This window comes from Equus przewalskii, chromosome 29, assembly GCF_037783145.1.
Source record: "Equus przewalskii isolate Varuska chromosome 29, EquPr2, whole genome shotgun sequence".
Classification (NCBI taxonomy): domain Eukaryota; kingdom Metazoa; phylum Chordata; class Mammalia; order Perissodactyla; family Equidae; genus Equus; species Equus przewalskii.
The window spans coordinates 28,175,242-28,197,543 of NC_091859.1; the positions used below are offsets into that span (position 1 = coordinate 28,175,242).

The 22,302-nt window shown below is 43.7% G+C and overlaps 1 protein-coding gene across 1 annotated transcript in view; it reads left to right on the forward strand.

Moving 5' to 3' along the window:
* HCFC2 (host cell factor C2) overlaps positions 1–6,105 on the forward strand; it is a 77,098-nt gene extending 70,993 nt beyond the window's left edge. The window contains exon 16 of the mRNA XM_070600745.1: positions 5,783–6,105. Coding sequence (XP_070456846.1) covers positions 5,783–5,790 — 8 coding nt within the window. The 3' untranslated portion in view covers positions 5,791–6,105. The remainder of the gene's footprint in view (positions 1–5,782) is intronic.
* The last annotated feature ends 16,197 nt before the right edge of the window (positions 6,106–22,302 follow it).

A 22,302-nucleotide genomic window follows, 5' to 3' on the forward strand; every position in this document is an offset into this window, starting at 1 on the left:
CAACAAAAAGGTTATTGAGGGCTGGCTGGGTGGCCTAGCCCTTACATTCACGCACTCTGCTTGGGTGGCCTGGTTCGCTGGTTCGGATCCCGGGTGCGGACCTACCCATCATTTGTCAAGCCATGCTGTGGTAGGTGTCCCACATATAAAGTAGAGGAAGATGGGCATGGATGTTAGCTCAGGGACAATCTTCCTCAGCAAAAAGAGGAGGATTGGCAGCGGATGTTAGCTCAGGGCTAATCTTCCTTAAAAAAAACGTTATTGAGCTCCTACTGTTTACCAGGCACTGTGCCAGGAGTCCCAGGGCTCAAAGGTGTATAGAGCCCGCTCCTTACCCTTGGGCACTGACTCTAGGAAACGGATACAGTTGAATCCCAGGTCATCCCGCCTTGACAACCCATGTTCTCTGTACCTTTTGTGCCTGTATTCAGGAAGCCCTCAATAAACGTTAACCATTTTTCGTGATTACGTGGTGAAAGAGAGAGATGTGAATCACAATTGAATCGTGGAAAAGATGTTACCTAGACTAACCTAGATTTAGTGTTAAAGGTCACAGGACGGTGAGTGACTCTCTTTTTTTCCTAGTCCGCACACCACAGCTACCCCTTAATTTATACCACCATTTATATGAGTCATAATTCCGCACACAATAAGACAGTCTCGGGCACAATGAAGACTTCTCAGTTGGATCTTACTTTATTACTTTAATGAGCCCTCACAGAACTCCCATGATGACAGTGCCTATTCCAGTATTGTCTCCCTTTCCAGCTTCCGGATTCTGCTCTTGCCCCCTCTCTTCTCAACACATTCTATGCACTGGAGGCCTGGAAGGATCTGGCTTCTGCTTCCCTCTCCCCTCCTAGCTGCGCCACTTGCCCCAGCCCCACCTCACCACCTTCTAGACACACTGGCCTCAGCGCGCGCACACACACACACACCCACACACGTGCACCCCAGGCTCCTGCCTTAAGGTCTTCCTGGCTCTCATCTTTGAGGTCTCACATCTTTATTTATTTATTTTATTTATTTTTTATTTATTTTTAAAGATTGGCACCTGAGCTAACAACTGTTGCCAATAGTTTTTTTTTTTTCTGCTTTTTCTCCCCAAAGCCCCCCAGTACATAGTTGTATATTTTAGTTGTGGGTCCTTCCAGCTGTGGCATGTAGGACACCGCCTCAACATGGCCTGATGAGTGGTGCCATGTCCGCACCCAGGATCCGAACCAGTGAAACCCTGGGCCACTGAAGCAGAGCGCGTGAACTTAACCACTCGGCCACGGGGCCGGCCCCTCACCTCTTTAAAGAGGCTTTCCCCAACCCCTTCTAAAGTAGCCCCACCTGGTTACTCCCTAAAATGTCACGCAGTCATGCCACCCTATGGGAAGGTAAATATTGTTACGCTCACTCCAATATACTCAGGCTCATTGGATTGTCTTGTTTGTTTGTTGTCCAATATATCCCAAATGGGAGCCCTTCTCATTACCCCCTACTGCCGCCATGGTCCAAGCCACGTCTCCTCCCACCAGGATGCCTGCTCTGACCTCCTCACCTGGCCCCCACCACCCCCCCACCGCCGGCCTACGCAGGAGCCAGAGGGCTCCTCAGAAAATGCAGCTCAGATCCTGTCACCTCTCAGCTCAAAAATCCTCTAAAGCTCCCCATTTCCTCAGAGTCAAAGACAAAGGTTTTAGTGGCCTTGCAAGCAGAGTGACAAGTTTATTCATTCCCAGTTGAATGAAGGAAAAGACTAATTATTCTCTGGCCAGACTGCAAGTAACCACTAGAATCTGTTTTACTCAATGGATGACAACCTCCCCATCAGTGACAGCCCCTTACTTCAGAAAGTCAGCCAGTCAGCAGCAGTCACACTCCAGGAATCTTGCTTCCTCAACTAAAGATCAGCTCATCTGTAACCCTCTCACTTCCCAAATGCTATATAAGACCATAGATTTCTTTGTTCAGAGATAGTCTGCCTTACAATGAAGCTGTCCTTTGCTTAGCAAGAAATATATTCAGCACTTTTTTTTTTTTTTTTTTTTTGGTGAGGAAGATTGGCCCTGAGCTAACATCCATGCCAATCTTCCTCTATTTTGTATGTGGGATGCCACCACCACATGGCTTGATGAATGGTGTGTAGGTCTGCACCCAGGATCCAAACCTGCCAAATGCGGGCTGCCTAAGCAGAGCATGGGAACTTAACCACTATGCCACCAGGCTGGCCCCTATTCAGCACTTTGTCTTCCTTTCAGATATGAATAGTGGCCTCTTCATTGGACAAGGCCCTATGGGATCTATGATCTACTCCCTCTCCACCTCCCCTCTAACTTCATCTCCTCCTACTTTTTCCTTTGCTCAATTCACCTCTTATTGTCCTTATTTCTGGCAGGAATGCTACTGCCTCAGGGCCTTTGCATTAGCTGTTCCATCTGCCTAGTACATTCTTCCCTCAGATAGCCACATAGCTCCTTCCATTTCTTAACGAGGTCAACCCTGATCACTGATCTAAAAATCGCAATTCCAGCTCCCTATCCCCAACTTTTCCTTAACTGCTTTATTTTATTTTTCAACAACACTTCTTACCTTCTAACAAACTGCAGAGTTCTTGACTTGTTTTGTTCATGGCTTTTTATCTGTCACTTCCTACTAGAATGTAAGCTCTGTGAGGATAAGGATTTTGCTTGCTTTGTTCACTGATGCCTACCAAGCAAATAGTAGGTACTCAATAAATATTTGCTGAAGGGATGGATTTTTAATATTTCAGCTTATTAGGATATAAACTCCTTGAGTGTAAAGACCTTGTATTCACCACTGTATACGCAGCGCCTGGTACATAGTGAGCTCCACAGACATGTATGGAATGAATGAATGAATGCATGCATGAGCAGGCACTGGATAAAACTGTATGTTTTTTTTTCTTTTGAGGAAGATTAGCCCTAAGCTAACAACTGCCGCCAACCCTCCTCTTTTTGCTGAGGAAGACTGGCCCTGAGCTAACATCCATGCCCATCTTCCTATACTTTATACGTGGGACGCCTACCACAGCATGGCTTGTCAAGCGGTGCCATGTCCACACCCGGGATCCGAACTGGTGAACCCCGGGCCGCTGAAGTGGAACATGCAAACTTAACTGCTGCGCCACCGGGCCGGCCCCACTATGTGTGTTTTAATTGATAATATAAGTGACCCTGAAATTACCAAAGCCTTATGTGTCATTTTTCTCCAGAGACACAGAGTTAATAAACATATTTAAAATTCCCCAAGTTATTATGAAGTGTTCATCAAAATATTTAAACCACATTCATCTATTTCCCCATGGATTAGATGTGTTAATACGCAAAGATGATTAAAATATCATTGATCCGCCTGAAAAAGCAGCAAGATCACGCTCCTTTCTAGGGCTGCTTGGGCCAAGGACTGGAGGAAAAATTTATCATTAATGGGAAGGAAGGTCAGAAAACATCCTTTTCTCATTTCGTTTGCTTTTTGCTTAAACTGTTGGGCCTTCTCTGAACTGGTGCCCCTGTCTGCAAACTCTCTTTAATCATTTTAATATAACATGGCCAGATTAATCTTCCTGAAACAAAGTTCTCATCATGTTATTACCTTTTAAATAAACAAAATAGCTCCTATTTATTGCATGTTTACCGTGTGTCAGGTACTCTGTCAAATGTTATGTGTGTTTTCTCATTTCAGCCACACAGTGACCTGACGAAGTAGGTGTTCTCCCCATTTAAAAGACTTGAAAACAGGGACTGGCCCAGTGGCGCAGCGGTTAAGTTTGCACGTTCCGCTTCAGCGGCCCGGGGTTCACTGGTTCGGATCCCAGGTGTGGACGTGGCACCGCTTGGCAAGCCATGCTGTGGCAGGCATCCCACATATAAAGTAGAGGAAGATGGGCATGGATGTTAGCTCAGGGCCAGTCTTCCTCAGCAAAAAGAGGAGGATTGGCAACAGATGTTAGCTCAGGGCTAATCTTCCTAAAAAAATAAATAAATAAAATAAAGACGTGAAAACAGACTCAGAGTTTAAGAAACCCAGAAATCACACACCTAATAAGTGGGGAGCCAAGTCTCAAACCTAGGACTCCCTCTTAGTCTCGTCCCACGGCAGGTTCATTCTGGCCCCACTCTCTCTAGTAGAAATCCTACCCATTCACAAGATCTGAATAGACATATTTCTAAGAAGCTATACAGATGCCAATAAGCACATGAAAAGATGCTCAACATCATCAATCCTAAGGGAAATCCAAATGAAAGCCACAATGAGACACTACTTCACGCCCACTAGTTTTCCTGTAATAAAAAGAGAGGTAATAACAAGCACTGTTAAAAATGTGGAGAGATCAGAACCCTCATACACTGCTGGTGGGAATGGAAAATGATGCAGCTATTGGGGAAAATAGTTTGGCAGTTCCTTAAAGAGTTAAAACAGAGAATTATCATTTGACCCCGCAATTCCGCTCCTAGGTGTTTACTCCCTAAAATGAAAAAAAGTATCGACACAAAAACTTGTACCTGAAGGCTCAGAGCAGTATGATTCAAATAGCCAAAAAAGTAGAAATAACTCAAATGTCTGTCAACTAATGAGGGGATAAATGAATGTGGTATATGCATACAATGCAACATTATTCAGCCATCAAAAGGAATGAAGTTCTGACACATGCTACAAAATGGATGAACCTTGAAAACGTTATCCAAATGAAGGAAGCCAGACACGAAAGACCACAGAGCGCGTGATTTCATTTACATTAAATGTCTAGAATAGGCAAATCCACAGAAACAGAAAGTCAACCAGTGGTTGCTTAGGGCTGAGAGAGGGGATGGGGGGAGTAGGGGGTAACAGCTATAGCGCCTGGGGTTTCTTTTGGAGGTGATGAAAATATTCTAAAATTGATTGTGGTGGTGGTTGTACAAATCTGTCAATATACTAAAAACCACCGAATTGTACGCTTTAAATGGGTGAATAGCCTGGTATGTAAATGATACCTCAATAAAACTCTTACCAAAAAAACTCTACCCATTGTTAATACCTTTATGTGTGAAGCACATACATATTGATAAGAAAAACACTAAATCTCCAATAGAAAAATGAGCAAAGGACATAAAATAGAAAACTCATGAAAGAAAAAAAATACAAATGGCTAATAAACACATGGGGAAAAAAAGGTTTATCCTCAAATGCAAATCAAAAGAAGGAGAAATCTGTCAAATAAGCAAAGAATTTTATGACAAAGATGAAGATGTGGTGAGATGAGTGTTCCCATACAGTGGGGATGAGAGGCTTTCTAGAAAGCAATTAGGCAGTGTGCACTAGCAGCCTTGAAGATGTTCTTACCCTTCGAGTCAACAGATGTAGCATAAGGCAACAATTCGTAATGCAGGTAACAAGATAATAAATAGGTAGTAAGATATTAAGAAGAGCACTGTTCATAGTAGAAAAAATTTGGGAAAAACGATGCAGTAGGCAGCCTCTAAAATGGCCCCCAATGATCCCAACCTCCTGGTATTCACAGCTTTGTGTAATCCCCCTCCCCGGGAGCATGGGAGGACTGACTGACTCACTTCTAATGCCTAGAGTTCAACACACAAAATTAGATTGCAAAAAGACTGTGAACTCTGTGTCGGGTACCCTTTCTCGATAGATAGATAGATAGCTAGACAGATAGATAGATATAGAGATATGTATAGAAATATATAAATAAACAGATATACATATAGATATGTCTATCGATATGTCTGTCTGCCTATCTATCTGTCTATCTATCCGTCTATCATCTATCTAGCTACCTAGAGAGAAAGGAACTGATGTCTCCAGCCAACAGCCAGCAAGGAACTGAATTCTGCCAACAGCCCAGGAAGCTTGGAAGTGCCCCCAGCTGGACCTTGAGATGACTGCAGCCCCCCCAATACCTTGGTTGCAGCCTTGACAAGCCCGGAGCCAAAGCCACCCTCTGATTCCTGCCCGGCAGAAACTGTGAGGTGATAAATGTATGTGGTTGTAAGCCAAAGAATTTTGGGTACTTTGTTACCAAGGAAGAGATAACTAATATGACCTAATTGTCTAACAGCTTGAAAATGATTAAATAAAGTATGTTATGAAATAGAGTATTATGCTGCTATCAAAAAATGTTAATTTGTGTGTGTATGTGTTTGAGGAAGATGGACCCTGAGCAAACAACCGTGCCAGTCTTCCTCTGTTTTATGTGGGACGCCATCACAGCGTGGCTTGACGAGCATTGCTAAGTCCACGCCTCGGATCCTAACCTGCGAACCCTGGGCCATGGAAGCGGAGCATTCGAACTTAACCATTACACCACCGGGCCAGCCCCAAGGATTTTTAATAACATGGGAAGATGTTCAGAATACAGTGTAGAGAATAAAGCAAACTATAAAAAGATACATAGTACAACCCCAATTTTGTAAGTCTATATTTATATGAGTACTTACAGAGAAAATCTGCAAGTAAATATGTTGAAAGTCAACAGTTTTCTCTGAAAAACAGAATCAGTACTCAGTGCATGCTTGTTGATTTCAGTTAGGAAATCACTCATTCAGTCCATTTTTACAATGTGTCAGCCAGTCCTTGGGAGACAGTGGGGAACAAAACCAGGTCCCTGCTCTCGTGAGACATTTCTTGATGAGATCTAATGATGGTTTCTTCTCTCGTGGTGCTGGAGATAGAGAGATGGAGAGTGGTGGATGGATTGAGGATACATTTTAGAGGTAGAACGTTTCGGTGCCAAAAGGAAGAGTGAAGAAATAGGATTGACTCTTGGGGGTTCGCTGGGGTAACTCGAGGGGAGAGTGGCTCTAGAGCTGGACTGCTTGGTATAAAATCCTGGTGCAATCAACTAATAGCTGAGTGACCTTGGGTCCACAGGCCACATCATCTCTGCATGCCTCAGTCTCCTTATCTGCAAAGGGGTGCCTTTCCTCATCCACTTTGGAGATAACAACCTAACCCATAGGGTTGTTGACAGGCATGAGTTAGTATAAAGAGCTTAGAAGAGTGCCCAGCACATTGAAAAATGGCCCAAACTGTTAGCCATTATTGTTCTTGTTATAATCATTGAGAAGAAGATGACTGAAAAAGAAATCAAAATTAAGAATGACGGAGAACCAGCCCCAGTGGCCTGGTGGTTAAGTTTGGCACACTCCACTTTGGTGGCTGGGATTTGGTTCCCAGGTGCAGACCTACACCACTCGTCTGTCAGTGGCCATGCTGTGGCAGTGGCTCACATACAAAAAGAGGAAGATGGCAGCAGATGTTAGCTTGAATCTTCCTCAGGAAAAAAAAAAAAAAGAATGACTGAGAGTACTTAGGAAGTGTAACGGTTATTAATATTTCTTTATTATGGTGGAATCATGCCATCTTGAAGGTTATCTGGTTTACCTAGTTATGGGAATAATTTATATGCTATGTGATCATTAACACCCATCTCACTGTGGATTAGAGGTGCCTGGGAGAAGGCATAAGAAGGCAGTAAATTTTAATAGGGGCTCTATGGAATAGTCCTACAAGGGTGGCGTGATGAGGCAGGCTGAGCCCTGGAGGAGAAGGAACTGTTGAGGGAGGCACCTGGAGGGGAGGAAATGGGAGGCCACAGACCTACCCCCGCCTCTGTTCAGGGCAGCTCCTGAGGACTTTTAGTGGCTCTAAGCACCAAAAAGATTATATGATGCTATGTCTCCCAAATGAAATTCAAAATAAAAAGGATGCTTCACTGCAAGGACATGGATGGAAGTCCCACAAAGTTTTGACTTTCTCCAAAATGGGCACCCTGATACATTTTTCAATATCAAATTCTTTCCAAAAAAATTTTTTCCCTCATTTTCTGATATCTCTAGTCCCTAAGTACATTCCTGGTTTGCATAATAGGTAATTCTACCCAGAAAGTTTTGGCTATTGACCCCTCACCCCTTGTCATTTGCTTGACTGACACCTGCACCCTTCAAAATTCAGTTTAGACATCACCCCCTCTGGGAAGCCCTCCCTGATCCTCCAAGTCCAAGCCTTAGAATCACATCCATCTTGTTCACTAAAGCACATCCTCCTCTGGAATGCAGATCACATGAAAGCCAGACTAGGTCCATCTTGTTCATCACCGCACCCTCTGCACCTAACAGCGCCTGGCTCAGAGCTGAATGCAAGGTCACGAAAGGAACAAATTATGGAATCAGTGATGCCCCAACTCCCCCTCCCTCGACAAGCACATGGACAAACTTATCCGGCCAGCTCCATGGAGAGCACTCTGCCCTGTCTCCGGGACCCCTATGTTTCCTCTGCCTGGGAGTCAGAGACCCTCCCACCAGCCTGCCTTGACTGACAACCATTGAGTCCAGTGAGAACCCAATGCAATCAAAGGACACAAAATCATAAGCACGGACTGAATTTAGATGACTGCGACAAAGTTTTTTAAAAAGGCATTTATGACCTCACTCTGAGAAGTCACTGAGTTTTATGAAACGTAGTGAAGGACGCCTTGCAAAGTGCCTCTCCCAGCTTGGATCATCCCCCACCTTAATTACCCTTCTGAAATCGTGTTTCCCTGGCAGGAAATGCTCCTCCCACCTTTGTTGCCTATAATCAGTCTCAGATTCACCTGCGGAATTGCTAAGGAATTCTTAAGACCTTCTAGTTCAAAGGTTACAAACTCCTACCACGCCATTGTGGTTTTTAAAGGCAGCAATGCATATTTTTATTTCACTTATGCAAGGTTTGGAGTGGGGGGGGTGGAATTTAAGTGTTTGGGGAGTCATGACTTCTTTCATTTGCCCCAGCCCCCACCAAACCCTGGCTTCTACCAGCTATTTCTCCCATTTATGTGACCCACCTGACCTCTGAAGGCAGTTCTGAGTTTTGGCCACTGATGCTCGTTCACTTTCCAACCCATCCCAAGTAAGAACTCTTACGCAGAACTTTGAACTTGACACCAGGAGAGCAAGTGTCAGTCTCTCTCTGGTGGCAAAGCTGGGAGGAGCCTGCCTGGTGGCTGTCGCCTGCCTAGCCACCAGCCCTGGGAAGAAAGCCAGTGCACAAAGAGAGAAGCAGGGAGGAGAAACAGGAGAGTCTTCGCAGAGTTCTGGTCTCTGGTTCTCCATTTTGTCTAAGCTAGGACTAGTTGAGTTTTTGTCTAGTACGGTCCCAGATGTAATAACCACCAAGCAGAAATTAATTCTGTTCACTGTGATACCGCTTGCCATCTCTACCTTATACCTTACACAAAATTGATTCCGGATGTCCTATTCACGGCCCCCACCTCTGACAACCACCCCCACTGCCCCCAAACACAGCCAGGTGTCAGGTGGCCATGTTTGTCCTGTAGATGACTCTAAGGATATTAGCACTGTAGTCATGGCAGGCACTTAGGAAAAAATGTCATGTTGATAAGGTTAATAGAGCCGACATTGCTTGTGAACATAGCACGCATCTGTCTGCCCAGCAGGCCTTTCCGCCATTATTCAGGTGACATCACCCTCCTTCTTTGGGGCAATTGCTCTTCCCCCCTCCAACCACATGGTCCTAGTGGGTGCAGGCAATCATATTATGTGGGCACTGGACACAAGCTAATCAGATCATTGGACCTCACCTCCACGGCCAGAGTAATTAGCTCAAGGAGTGGGCATGTGACCCAAATCAGGACAGACAGGATCCTTTCATGGGGTTTTAAAATTTAGATAGAGGGGAAGAAGCAGCAGGGAACTTCCCTTTCCTCTTAGGTGGTGAAGCCAGGATGGGACCCAGAACTGTCAACCGGCACCTCCCTTGAAGTAGAGAAAATACTCATCCACAGAGAAAACAAATGCAGAGATAAGGAGAGAGAGAGAATATGAGTTCAGTCTCTGAAATCTCTGAACTTGCCTAGTTCATGCTGTCCTGAGGCTGAATCGTTGCCCTTCAATTCTGAGAACCACTCTGCTATCCAATAAATCACCCCCCCCCCTTTTCTATTTTTCCCCTTACGTTAGTTAGAATTCAGTTTCGGTTGCTTGCAATCAGAGTCCCGGGGAATACATAAACGGTCTGGGGTCTAGTTTGGATTTCCTGAGGAGCGTTCAGAGAACCCAGATGAAAAGCCTGCAGACTGGAAACAAACTTTAAGAACCAATAGTCCTCAAAAGGACAGCAGAATGGAACAAGAGAGAAAAAAGTAACTATGAGCCTACTTTGTTACCCTTTGTCATAATAATCGCTATCATTACCTAGGAGGTGAGTGTTATCTCCATTTTACAGGTGAGTAAACTGACTCAGCCAGTCCAAACAGCTTGTAAGTGGCAGATTTTGAACTCAGTCTATATGATTTCAGAGCTTAATCTTCTTTTCCCCAGACTAGGGTAGGTTTCTGGCATGAAAAGGAAACCTTCCTTTAGCCTAACATATTTTCAGGAAAATATTTGAAATCAAGACGTTGGAGCTGGAAATTCCTGCCCTGTATCCCTTATTAGTGGTTAGTCAGCTACACATGCATTCTTTCTTGGACGTCTATAGAAATTAAAGCAGAACCCACGGACTCATTCATTCCTGGTACTGTGAAAGGGGATCGGAGTGTTCATCTGTCAGAAGCTAGATGGGGGGAAAGGCCCATTCGAATAGAACATCAAAAGTCTGTCATCAAAATGATGAAAAAATTCTTGTGTCTAGGGTAGGGGCTGACACACTGCGACCTGCAGGCCTGCTGCCTGTTTTATAAATACAGTCGTGTTGGAAAACAGCCGCACGGTTCATTTCTGCATCGTCTAGGGCTGCTTTTCCCCTACAACGGCAGTAGAGTAGTTGTGATACAAAACTTAAAATGTTTACTAACTGTCCCTTTAGGAAAAAGTTTGCTGACCTCTGGCCCGGGGCAAGACTTGAAACAAAGCAGCCAGGAGCCAGCGTAACAGTTTTTAAGCCACTTCTGCTCCAAGCTGCACTGCCCCTTGGATCTGCCCATCAGGGAACATTCTGGTGCTCGATGAGCAACCTTATCGTTTCTAAATCAGCAGCACATATTGCTCCCCACCCCCACCTTCCCTGCTTCTGCCCTGCTACTCACCTTAATGTTTCTTTCATTTTGATTTTCCATGCCCATAGCCCGCGGCGTAAATCATCCCTTTGCCTCCTACTCCCTAAACCACGGACAGTCGCTCCCCTGTGTGATGTGGATTCAACCGGCCGCAGGTGGAAAGGTCTGTGATGTGCCCGTACAGACTTCTTTTTCTTGTCATTATTCCCTAAACAATACAGTATAACAATTATTTTCATAGCATTTACATTGTATAGGGTATTATAACTAATCTAGAGATGACAAAGTATACAGGAGGATGAATGCAGGTTATATGCAAATACTATGCCATTTTATGCAAGGTACTTGAGCATCCTGGATTTTGGTACCCTAGGAGATTCTGGAACCAATCCCCTGAGGATGCTGAGGGTCGACTGTAATCACCTCTGTCCAGCCCTGTTTTTACCACTTTCTTCTAACTCTGGAACTCAGGCTCTGCGGTTGAGTTTGGGCCATGGGAGGAGGTACCAGCAGGAGATGAAAACTGGGAAGAGAGTAGGGTTGGGGTATTTATCTCCCTGGCTCCTTTCCTGCTAGAAGCTGTGGATTGGCTGCCTCCCTCCAGCGAAGGCCTCACGCCCCTCTGGGCAGCCCTCTCCGTTCAGCTCCTCTCCACTGACTCTGGAACTGCTCCCTCCCCCTGCTCCCTCTGACCTAAGGGTGCTAATGCTTTCCTGCTGTTGCTAACCCAGAGGAACCACGCTGTCTCCTGGTTTTCCTAAACCCTGCTCATGTCTTTGGCCATCTGTATATCTTCTCTGGAGAAATGTCTCTTCAGATCCTTTCCCCATTTTTTAAATTGGGTTGTTTACCATTTTTATCACTGAGTTGTAAGTCTTTATATGTTCTAGATATAAATCCCTTATCAGATATATGATTTGCAAATATCTTCTCCCTTTCCGTGAGTTGTCTTTTCACTTTCTGGATGGTGTCCTTTGAAGCACGAAAGTTATTTGTTTTTTCTTTTAAAGATTTTATTTTTCCATTTTCTCCCAAAGCCCCCTAGTACATAGTTGCATATTTTAGTTGTGTGTCCTTCTAGTTGTGACACGTGGGATGCCGCCTCAGCATGGCTTGATGAGCAGTGCCATGTCCGCGCTCAGGATCCGAACCAGCGAAACCCCGGCCACTGAAGCGGAGCGCGTGAACTCAACTACTCGGCCACAGGGCCGGCCCCAAGTTTTTGTTTTAATGAAATACAATCATCTACTTCTTTTCCCTTTGTCACAAGTGCTTTTGGTGCTGTTATCTAAGAAGGCTTTACCTAACCCAAGGGTCCAAAACTTTACTCTTATATTTTTTTCTAAGAATAGCTTTTACATTTACATTAGATCTGTGATCAATTTTGAGTTAATTTTCGTGCACAATGTAAGGAAGGGATCCAGTCTCATTCTTTGGTATATAGATATCCAGTCATTCCAGCACCATTTGTTGAAAAAGTACTATTTCCCCCATTGAATTGTTTTGGCCCCCTTGTTGAAAAGCAATTAACCACAAATATGAGGGCTTATTTATGAACTCTCAGGTCTGTTCCATTGATTTATATATCTTTCTTTATGTCAGTATCACACTGTCTTAGTCATGCGTTTCTAATGTATTTTGCAAAGGTATCCATTTATAAATAGATTGAAAAAGAAAAACTCCATTGTGTGTTTCTTCCCAACAGCAACAAGCAAGTCTCCAATACCAGCTGGGTGTGCTACAATTCAACTCAATTCTGATACTATCTACCTGGAGAAGGTGTCAGATCCCACAGGTGAAGGGCTCAGTCCTACAAGACTGTTCCTCTCCTTCAAGATGCCAATTGTCACCTGGGTTTCTGACCACACACTATAGATGCAAGGTTCCCACGACCCCCTCCTTGGGTTCAGTTAATTGCTAGAGCAACAGAACTCAGAGAAACATTTACTTACATTTACCAGTTTACTTAATAAAGAATATTATAAGGGAAACAGATAAACAGCCAGATAGAAGAGATGCGTAAGGCGAGGTATGTGGGAAGGTATGTGGAGCATCCGGGCCCTCTCCGAGAACACCACTACCCCCACATCTCCAAGTGTGTGCCCACCTGGGAGCTCTCTGAACCCTGTCCCTCTGGGTTTTTATGGAGGCTTCATTACGCAGGCATGATTGATGAAATCATTGGTCATTGGTGATTGAGCTCAATCTCCAGCCCCTCTCCCCTCCCTGGAGGTTGGGGTAGGGGTGTGAGAGGCTAGAGAACTGGGAGTTTCAAGCCTCTAGTCACCTAGTTGGTTCCCCTAGCAACCCGCCCCCATCCTTAGGGGCTTTCCAAAAGTCACCTCATGGACATAAACTCAGGTGTGGTTGAAAGGGGTTTGTTATGAATAACAGGACACATTTATCTTCATATTATTTAGGAAATTCTAAGGGTTTTAGAAACACCAATATAAATTTCTTACTATAAATCACAATAGCACAAAAAACAACTGGTTCTTCACCACAAATAGCTTGAGACAGCCTGGCCAGGTGACTTCTCCCCGCTCCTTCCCAGCTGATCCAGACGGCAACGTGAATAACGGCCCGGAGTGGTGTGAAGCCGTGGCTGGCTAGTTCTATCAGCCACTAAGCTGAACTGTAATTGTCTGTTTAGTTTTCTGTCTTCTTATCTTGACCTTGAATTTTTGGAAGCCTAGGGCACCTTTTGTTATCTCTAGCATATAACCCATAATAGACACTCCAGGAATGTTAGTTAAATGAAAATATAAATAAATAAAATGTCTTCTTGCATGGGCAAACTAAGACAGCCTTCAAATTTGGATTTGGGCTGTGAAAAAGCTTGCTTTACACATATTGAGATGCTCCGGTCTGTAAATGTCTGTAGAAATGTTATGTTGCCAAAAGAGAGAGATAAGGAGGACCCTACGCTCAAATAAGTTTGGAATTTCTAAGTACAAAATGAAGTTGAAAAATTTTTTTTAATTGTTAACAATTTTTTAAAGAGCCTGTCGTATGTAACATGTATTGTGATTCTCATGACTGGGCCCATTTGGTTGCAGTGGAAAAGCGTTTCTCTGGGACCACTGTTCTGTGGGCCACACTTCAGGAAATTCTGGTCTTGTCTCTAGATTCAAATGTAAGAGAAGAGGAAACTATCCTTTGCATTTGGTGCAATTGAACAAACATTTACTGAGTGCCTACTATGTGCCAGGCACTAGGATTACAAGTTTGAATAAAACAAGCTCTGTTTCCTGCCTTCAAAACATGACCTAGCACGGGAGACAGCACCTAATTCTTACAATTTCAGTGTGGTACACGCAGAGAACAAACTGTGTTTACGGGAGAGATGGGACACGAAGATGACACCATTAACTCTCTCCAGGGTGAGGTGTGACGTTGGGGAAAGGTTCAGAGAGGATGGGGACAATGAAGCAGACTCTGAAAATGAAAGAAGCTGTCACTCACTGGGTAGACAAAGCAGGGAAATGATTGCTTATCGGTTTGCCAGGATATCACTCAGCTGGGCTGGTGAGATGATAGCTCCCTCATTCTCTTAGACCCCAGAGCAGGTGGTACACCAAGGAGCGCCATTTACCTAGACTGTGGTCATGCAACCTGTTGGCTCAGCCTGCTCCATACATCTGTCATACCTTGCTCTCCATTGTAACTCATCTGCCACAGCCCCCCACCAGCACCATGCTCAGAAAACCCTTGCCTAGCACAAACCTGGACTATTTCACATCACAACAACTGTAGGAAACTTCATTGGTGTGCCAACCCTCTTTTCATTGGACTGATGCAAATAGAAACATGAATATTCATGAGCTGAAATGTTTTATGGTTCCATCCTTTTCTTGTTTTCCTTCTCAGGGATATCAGGCTGTGTTTCTGGCTCAGTCTTATTCACCTTGGGCCATTTCCAAATTTCTTAAACTAGATAGGATCGAACAGTCCAACTCTTGAATTCCGGAGACTGCCAAGGATAACGGGGCAGTGCAGAAACCAATAGAGGCAATTCAACAAGTGGCACTTTATTTATTTATTTTTTTAAAGATTTTCTTTCATTTTTTTTCCTTTTTCTCCCCAAAGCCCCCCCAGTACATAGTTGTATATTCTTCGTTGTGGGTCCTTCTAGTTGTAGCATGTGGGACGCTGACCTCAGCATGGTTTGATGAGCAGTGCCATGTCCACGCCCAGGATTCGAACCAACGGAACACTGGGCCGCCTGCAGCGGAGTGTGTGAACGTAACCACTCGACCACGGGGCCAGCCCCTGTGGCACTTTATTTAAAATCACACAGGAAGGATGGAAGCAAGGCTAGCTGACCTTAGCTTTTGGAGTTGGCTATATGCTTGCATGTGAGACCACAAAACCAAAATCCTTCAGGCTTGCTGCCAATAAAAATTTTTAAATGTATATTTTGGAGGAAAAATGGATTTTGAAATTCAAAGTTCTTCTGCTCTTTTGATCTTTGAGTCAGTGCGTGATTTTCTTTTAATTTCTTGGTACCTATAGAATTCTCACTAACAACGCTTGAAATGCATGCTTAGCCTATGTTCAGTTATCTTTAGGAAGGATTCATGGCTAGTAGCTCTCCCCAGCAGGTCAGGGCCCAGGGCAAATGACACTGCCCTTTCTGACCAGCTCAAAATGTTTAGGGCAAATTAAGTGATATTAAATTTAATGCAAAGAACAGCTTCAAGCGGAACATAAGACACACAACAAAATGACTGAGGAGCATGAGGGAGCCCAGTGTCCTATAACCCACCTGCCTCCACTGTTGGAGGAGCTCACAGGCTGACTGTCTTCAGGTCTTTTTACATTTTCTACTGCCGACTACTTAAACTATTGCCATACCCAAGTGATCACTACACACAAACTAGAACCAGGAATCGTTTTGAATAGAACCTTTCAAAGTCCTCAGCATAAACTAAACTGATAAAGTAGGGACTGGGAAGAAAGTCTGAGGTGACAGGTGCCCCGTCCATCTCATGGCATTCTTTGGGGCAGATCCTGTGAATTTTGGCCAAAGGGTGGCCAGCCAACCCTGTGACCTGGGGGGAACTGAGAAAGCACGTTCCTTAGGGACAAAGAGATATTAGCTGATCAAGACAGAATCAAGGATCAAAATGGACTGGGGTCCATCAAGACGATGAGCTGTGGATACGCTAAAGGAGACAGACAGAAACAAGCGGGGAGGGTAGCGAAAGTTGACAATGTCCGGAAATCTGCAGGACATGTCAAGGACCAAATTCAGCAAGTTTCGTAAGAGACGGCAAAGACAGAGGATCACCTAAATAACACCTGAGAATTCACCGATTTTCTGGTTATTTTACACACTGGGAGGAGAGGTCCCGGACACAGGGTCTGTGAGCTATCCAGGGCCTACGAAAATATTTGGGACCTTGCAAAAAAGTATTGCTCTAAAATACAAGGAGAAAAATCTCAAAATCGAAGTTAATAAACGTTAGATAAATGTGTATGAAGCATCACATGACATCAACTTCATTAATTGTTCAATCTAGTATTCATAAAAGATTCCTTATATTGGAAAATAATTTGTAGATTTACATAGTGGTTAACCACATGGACCGTGAAGCCAAATTGCCTGTGTTCAAATTCTGGCTCCTCCATTTACTGTGTGACTTCCGGTGAGTTCTTCAACCTCTCTGAGCTTCAGTTTCCTCAACCTCTGTAATCCTATATACAAAATGGGGATAATTATACCATTAACCTTATAGACTGTTGAAAAGATTCAATGAGCAAAACACTTAGCACGGTGCTCGGCACATTCTAAGAAGGAGATGGGAACTAATTGTTGTTATCACTACTTTATCACTTGGGAAGAATTCCAAAATATAGACTAATTTCTAAGAAATCATAACCAAATTACATGAGTTACTTACACTTAAGTAATTTCAAAAGCAAAATTATAAGAACTCATTCCAAAGAGTTTCTTAAAACATTTTGTCAATAAAATTTTCAAGCAAATACCAACATAAAGAAAATACGGTAAGGAACTATGTGGACCTTTCACTCAACTTCAACAATTATCAACTCACAGCTACTCTTTTTTTTTTTTTTGAGGAAGATTAGCCCTGAGCTAACATCTGCCGCCAATCCTCCTCTTTTTGCTGAGGAAGACTGGCCCCGAGCTAACATCTGTGCCCATCTTCCTCTACTTTCTATGTGGGACGCCTACCACAGCATGGCTTGCCAAGCGGTCCCATGTCCACATCCGGGATGCGAACCGGTGAACCCCATGCTGCTGAAGTGGAACGTGCGAACTTAACTGCTGGGCCACCGGGCTGCCCCCTGACATTATATTATTTATCTAAAATATAAACAGATTGAAAAATGCAAAAGAAAAAGAAAAATTGTAAGTAAAACAAAAAAGAGAGATGGAGGGAAAAACCTATAGATTAATAATATAATGTCAGGATGACCATTTTAATCTAAATGACATGTTTTCAAGTTTTCTCTACCAAAAAACTATCCAAGTCAGATAATACAGTTCTTTTTTATTGAAGCATAGTTGACATACAATATTGTATTAGTTCCAGGTATACAGCATAGTGATTTCACACTTAGTTACATTACAGAATGATCACCCTGATAAGACTAGTCACCATCTGTCACCGTACAAAGTTATTACAACACTGTTGACTATGTTCCCTGTGCTGTTCATTACATTCCCAGGTCTGATTTATTTTATGACTGGAACTTCATAGCTCTTAATCCTCTTCACCTATTTCTTCCTTCTCCCCACCCCCTGCCCTCTGGCAACACCAGTTTGTCCCCCGTATCTATTTGTTTCTGTTTTGTTTTGTGTTCATTTGTTTTGTTTCTTTTTAGATTCCACATACAAGTGAAATCATATATTCTTTCTCTGTCTGGCTTATTTCACTTAGCTTAACATCCTCTAGATTCATTCACATTGTCACTCTTACAATTTTCCTCGTTGGATAAACCAGGTTGTTTGTCCGTTGGCGTTTACAGTAGTCTGGATTTTGCTGCTTTGCAGCTCAGAGAGTTATTTAACATGTCCTTCTTGTCTCAGTATTTCCTGTGAGTTGCTAGTCAGCTCTAGTTACTTGATAGATTCAGACGCAGAATTTTTGGAACCCTCCTTCAGAGACGCCTCCGTCAGGAGGCCCACTGTGTCTGGTTGTCTCTCTCTTTGCAACCATCGATCACTGCCTAGATCCGTTAATTCACTAAAAGTTGTAAAATGGTGATATTCTAATTTTATCATTCCTTCTTTTAACAGGTGGAATGCTCTAAAAAGAAATGTCCCCTCCTCAATTATTTGGTGACCCTGAAGTATAGTTTGTGTAAGAAAGGCAAGATAAATGCTTGGTTCTTCCCTTTCATTTACGAGTTTTCAAAATAATGAGTTAGTTCTCCAGCGTCCTCTAAGGTGACCAAAGAAAATTGTTTGTTACTTGGTTTTAGTTCTTCACAATGTGGTTATGCTGACAATCAGATACGCAGTTAACTTCTTTTTCTTCTTTTAAATGCTTTCAGCATTAAATATTGCTTTTTTATTATTTAATTTTTTTATAATTATATAAAATATTAGATGGTTCCTTGAATCTACAAAACAAGATATATTCAAAGAAGTCTAGCTCTTATTTCTGTCCTTTCTGATCAGTTTCTTTTCTTCCCCTATAGATAACATTTTTTTTAGATAACTTCTTTTTAATGATGTATTCTTCCGTTGTCCTTTTCTCTGCCAAATAAGTAAATATACATATATATTCGTATCTCCTTCTTTTTGTATAAACATTGGCATATTATACTCACTTTTTTCCATCTTGATCAAATAACACTTACAACAAAAAACAAAAGGTGTATTTAATACGTGACGTGGTTCGGTGCCATTTTAATGTTTGCTGTAACAGGTAGGCAGGCCTATCACAGCTCAGAAAAAGCCAAGCCGGCTGCTTTTATCTTCTCATCTAGACAAAATCCGTCTCTACGCCGGGCCATTTTGAGGTCGACAGAGCGACTGAAATCAGCTGGCCCAACGCGGGAAGCATCCTGGAACGGCGAGGAGACGCAGTTCTAGCCAGAAGCAGTTCCTGGGAGGCTGGGGTGCAGCGTTGTCTTCAGCATCAGCCCTTTGCTGTGGTTTAGGATTTGAGGACCCCTCCATCCCTCAGAAGGTGAGGTGGAGGATCTCGTTAGCGGAACCACATTGGTTGTCTGGCTCTAACAATAACCGCACCTTAGAATGAACAGTTCCTGGTCGTTTTGTTTCTTTGTTTACAGACTCAAAAAACCCCCTGCAGCGTAAGGAGGGGAGTGACGGGCCTCGGCCAGAGATGGGTGTCCCAGGCAGCGAGTAGGAGGCGGGGCCGCGGGGCGGTGGGTGGAGCCAGGCAGTGGGTGGGGCTGGGGCGGGACCTGATGGGATATGGGGCGGGGCCGGACGCCGGGCTGGGGTCGGGTGGAGCGGGCGGCAGAGCAGGTGTCACCGTGGCCCGAGCCCAGCCAGCGCGGCCGAACCTCCTCCTGCTGGATGATTCGTCCGGCTAAGCCAACTCACTCCATCGCGGTCCCCAGAAGCGCGCACGCTCGAAGGCCGAGAAGAGGCAGGGCGGCCCGGGTGGAGGAGCGAAGGAGGGAAGGGGGAAGGCAAGACGAGGTTCACGTGGCTAGAACAGTCTGCGATAAGCTTCCCCTCTTCCGCGCACAGTCTGTTTTTCCGATCAGCACTGCCAGTGTGTTTTCCTGGCAGCATCTCTGCGACCAGGCCTGGCTGGGAGAGCTTGTCTTCTACCAAACGTCTGCCCTCTCTTGTTCCTAACTGTGATTTATTTGCTCAGACTTCCTTTGGTGTTCCTTTAAAAGTGCATTTCCCCTGCATTAAAAGTGGCCTTATTTCTGGGATGGAATGTGGAAGAACGTAGTAATTTGACCTGTAAGCAAGGCTCTGCCGGGGTCTCTCTCCCATGTCCTTTGATGCAGAAAAAGGGCACGACATGAATGATCATGGACAGAAGCACATTGACCAGGACACATTCCTACATAGAATTCTATAAGGGCATGAAAAAGACTGAGATGGATGCATATGTAGTGATGTGGAGGGATGTAGTTCATATATTGATGACAACAAGATAAATCAAGTTGCAAAATGATATGCATATTGGTAAATGTAGTATTGGAAAAGTTCATAGTAAAATGTTATCAGAGGTTTCTTCTGGGAAGTGGGATTGGAGAGAAATTGTATCAAAGACAGTGCTTTCTGCTGCAAGGAAAGAAAACCCCAGCTTGGTGGTTCACACAATAAGGAAATGTATTGTCTTGCTAAACCAGAAGTCCATGGGGAGAGGGATCCTGGAGCTGACTGACTCAGCAGCTCAGGACATCACTGGGGATCCAGGTTCATTCCATTTTCTGCTCTGCTATCCTCAGTGAGTAGGGCTTGTTCTTAGGCAGCTCCCCTCAAGGGGGAGAGGGGCAGTAGTTTTGGGAGAAACATCCAAACTTAACATTCCTAACAGAGAAGGCCAAAGTCACCTCTAGCCAAAGTCAGAGGAACCCCATGTCTCCCAGAAACAAGCCTGTTTTATATCCCTGCCACACTTCATCACTGGCTGGAAGCAGGCCCTGGGAAGCACGGCCTCAGATGCTTAGACACTGCAGCAGCCATCCGTCACTTCTGCTCCCTGCAGCTGGAGATCGGAGAGGACACACTCATGACATTCACAAACATTCTCTCCTTTTACAAACAAATGCCCCAGCGGACTTTCCCTATGTGTCACGTGTGTCACATGTCCTTGTCTAAACCAAGGAGACCACTATGATTGACTTAAAGATACACCAGTCAGGACCGCACTCTCCGGCTCAACTGGTGCCCACCAGCCTGAAATGATGTCATGTAATAATAGTTATTTTAGTTAGGACAGTTAAGAGAGTGGGACTTGGCATCAAAAAGAAAAATATTTGATTCCATCTGTATGATTTATAATCTGTAGTCTTGGGCAAGTAACTTAATATCTTAAGTCTTTATTATTAAAAAGTTGAAAGTGATTCTCAGGTTGGAAAAAAAAGTATGGAAGACATTAAAGAGATGTGGGTTTCTCTTATATCCTGGGGAACAAATTACTTCCTATCTGTAAAGATTCAGAAACATATGTGTTAGATTATACTGCTTTAGGTTTGTTATTGTTTTAATATTTCAAAGAACTGGAAAAATATGGTTCTTCCATAAGCACATTAAAGAAAGTCCTGATTTCTTTTTAACATTTGAATAAAATGCTCTTTTATTTCCTCTCGACCAGTTTCTTGTTTGAAATGATAGAATAGGGTATTTCCCAAAAAGTTATGAGTTTTGCTTATGAGAGTGTGTGGCTGTTTTGAAAACGATCAATTTAGTTCTATTTACTCAAACAATTATATATAATCTTGGCTCTTGATTACTTTAAATTGAATCAAAGCCCACTATCTTAATATCACTTTGAGATGCCTGCTAAGAAACCTGGAAAGTTGGAGAACCACGATTAATAAGTGGATTCAGAGTTGGGCATTTTCCAAGAGATACTGGAAGCTGCAGAGATGAAGTGGGCTTTAGAGTCTAGGATGTAAAGTAAGAATTCAGATTGACCCCTAAAATATGGTGAGCTCTTAGGAGAGTCATTTATCTTTGCTATGTTTAAGTTTTTCTGTTTACAAAGCAAAAATAATTTGGCTGTTTGAAGATTACATCCTATCAGTTATCTATTGCTGTGTTAAAAAAAAAAAAACAAACACCATAGGGGCTCGCAGGCAGCGTAGTGGTTATGCTGGCATGCTCCACTTTGGCAGCCTGGGGTTCATGGGTTCGGATCCCAAGCGTGGACCTACACTCCACTCATTAAGCCATGCTGTGGAAGCATCCCACATACAAAATAGAGGAAGATTGCCACAGATGTTAGCTCGGGGCCAATCTTCCTCACCAAAAAAGCCCAACCAAACAAGCAAACAAAACAAAACAAAAAACCATACTGAAATTGAGTGGCTTAAAACAACAATCCTTTAATTTGCTCAGAATTTCTTTGGGTTAGTAATTTGGGCTGAGCTCAGCTGGATGGGTTTTCTGCTGGTTTTGTGTAGGGTCACTGATGTGGTGACAGTCAGTTTGTAGACTGGCTGAAAGCTGATGGATCTAGGAGGCCTCAGCTGGGCTGCGACTCTCTGCTCCTTCGCCTCCAGTGGGCTAGCTCAGGCTTCCTCATATGGCATTCTCAGGGAGCAAGAGAGGGCAAGCCTCATGTCCAAGCATTTTTTAATTCTCTGCTTGTAACATGTTT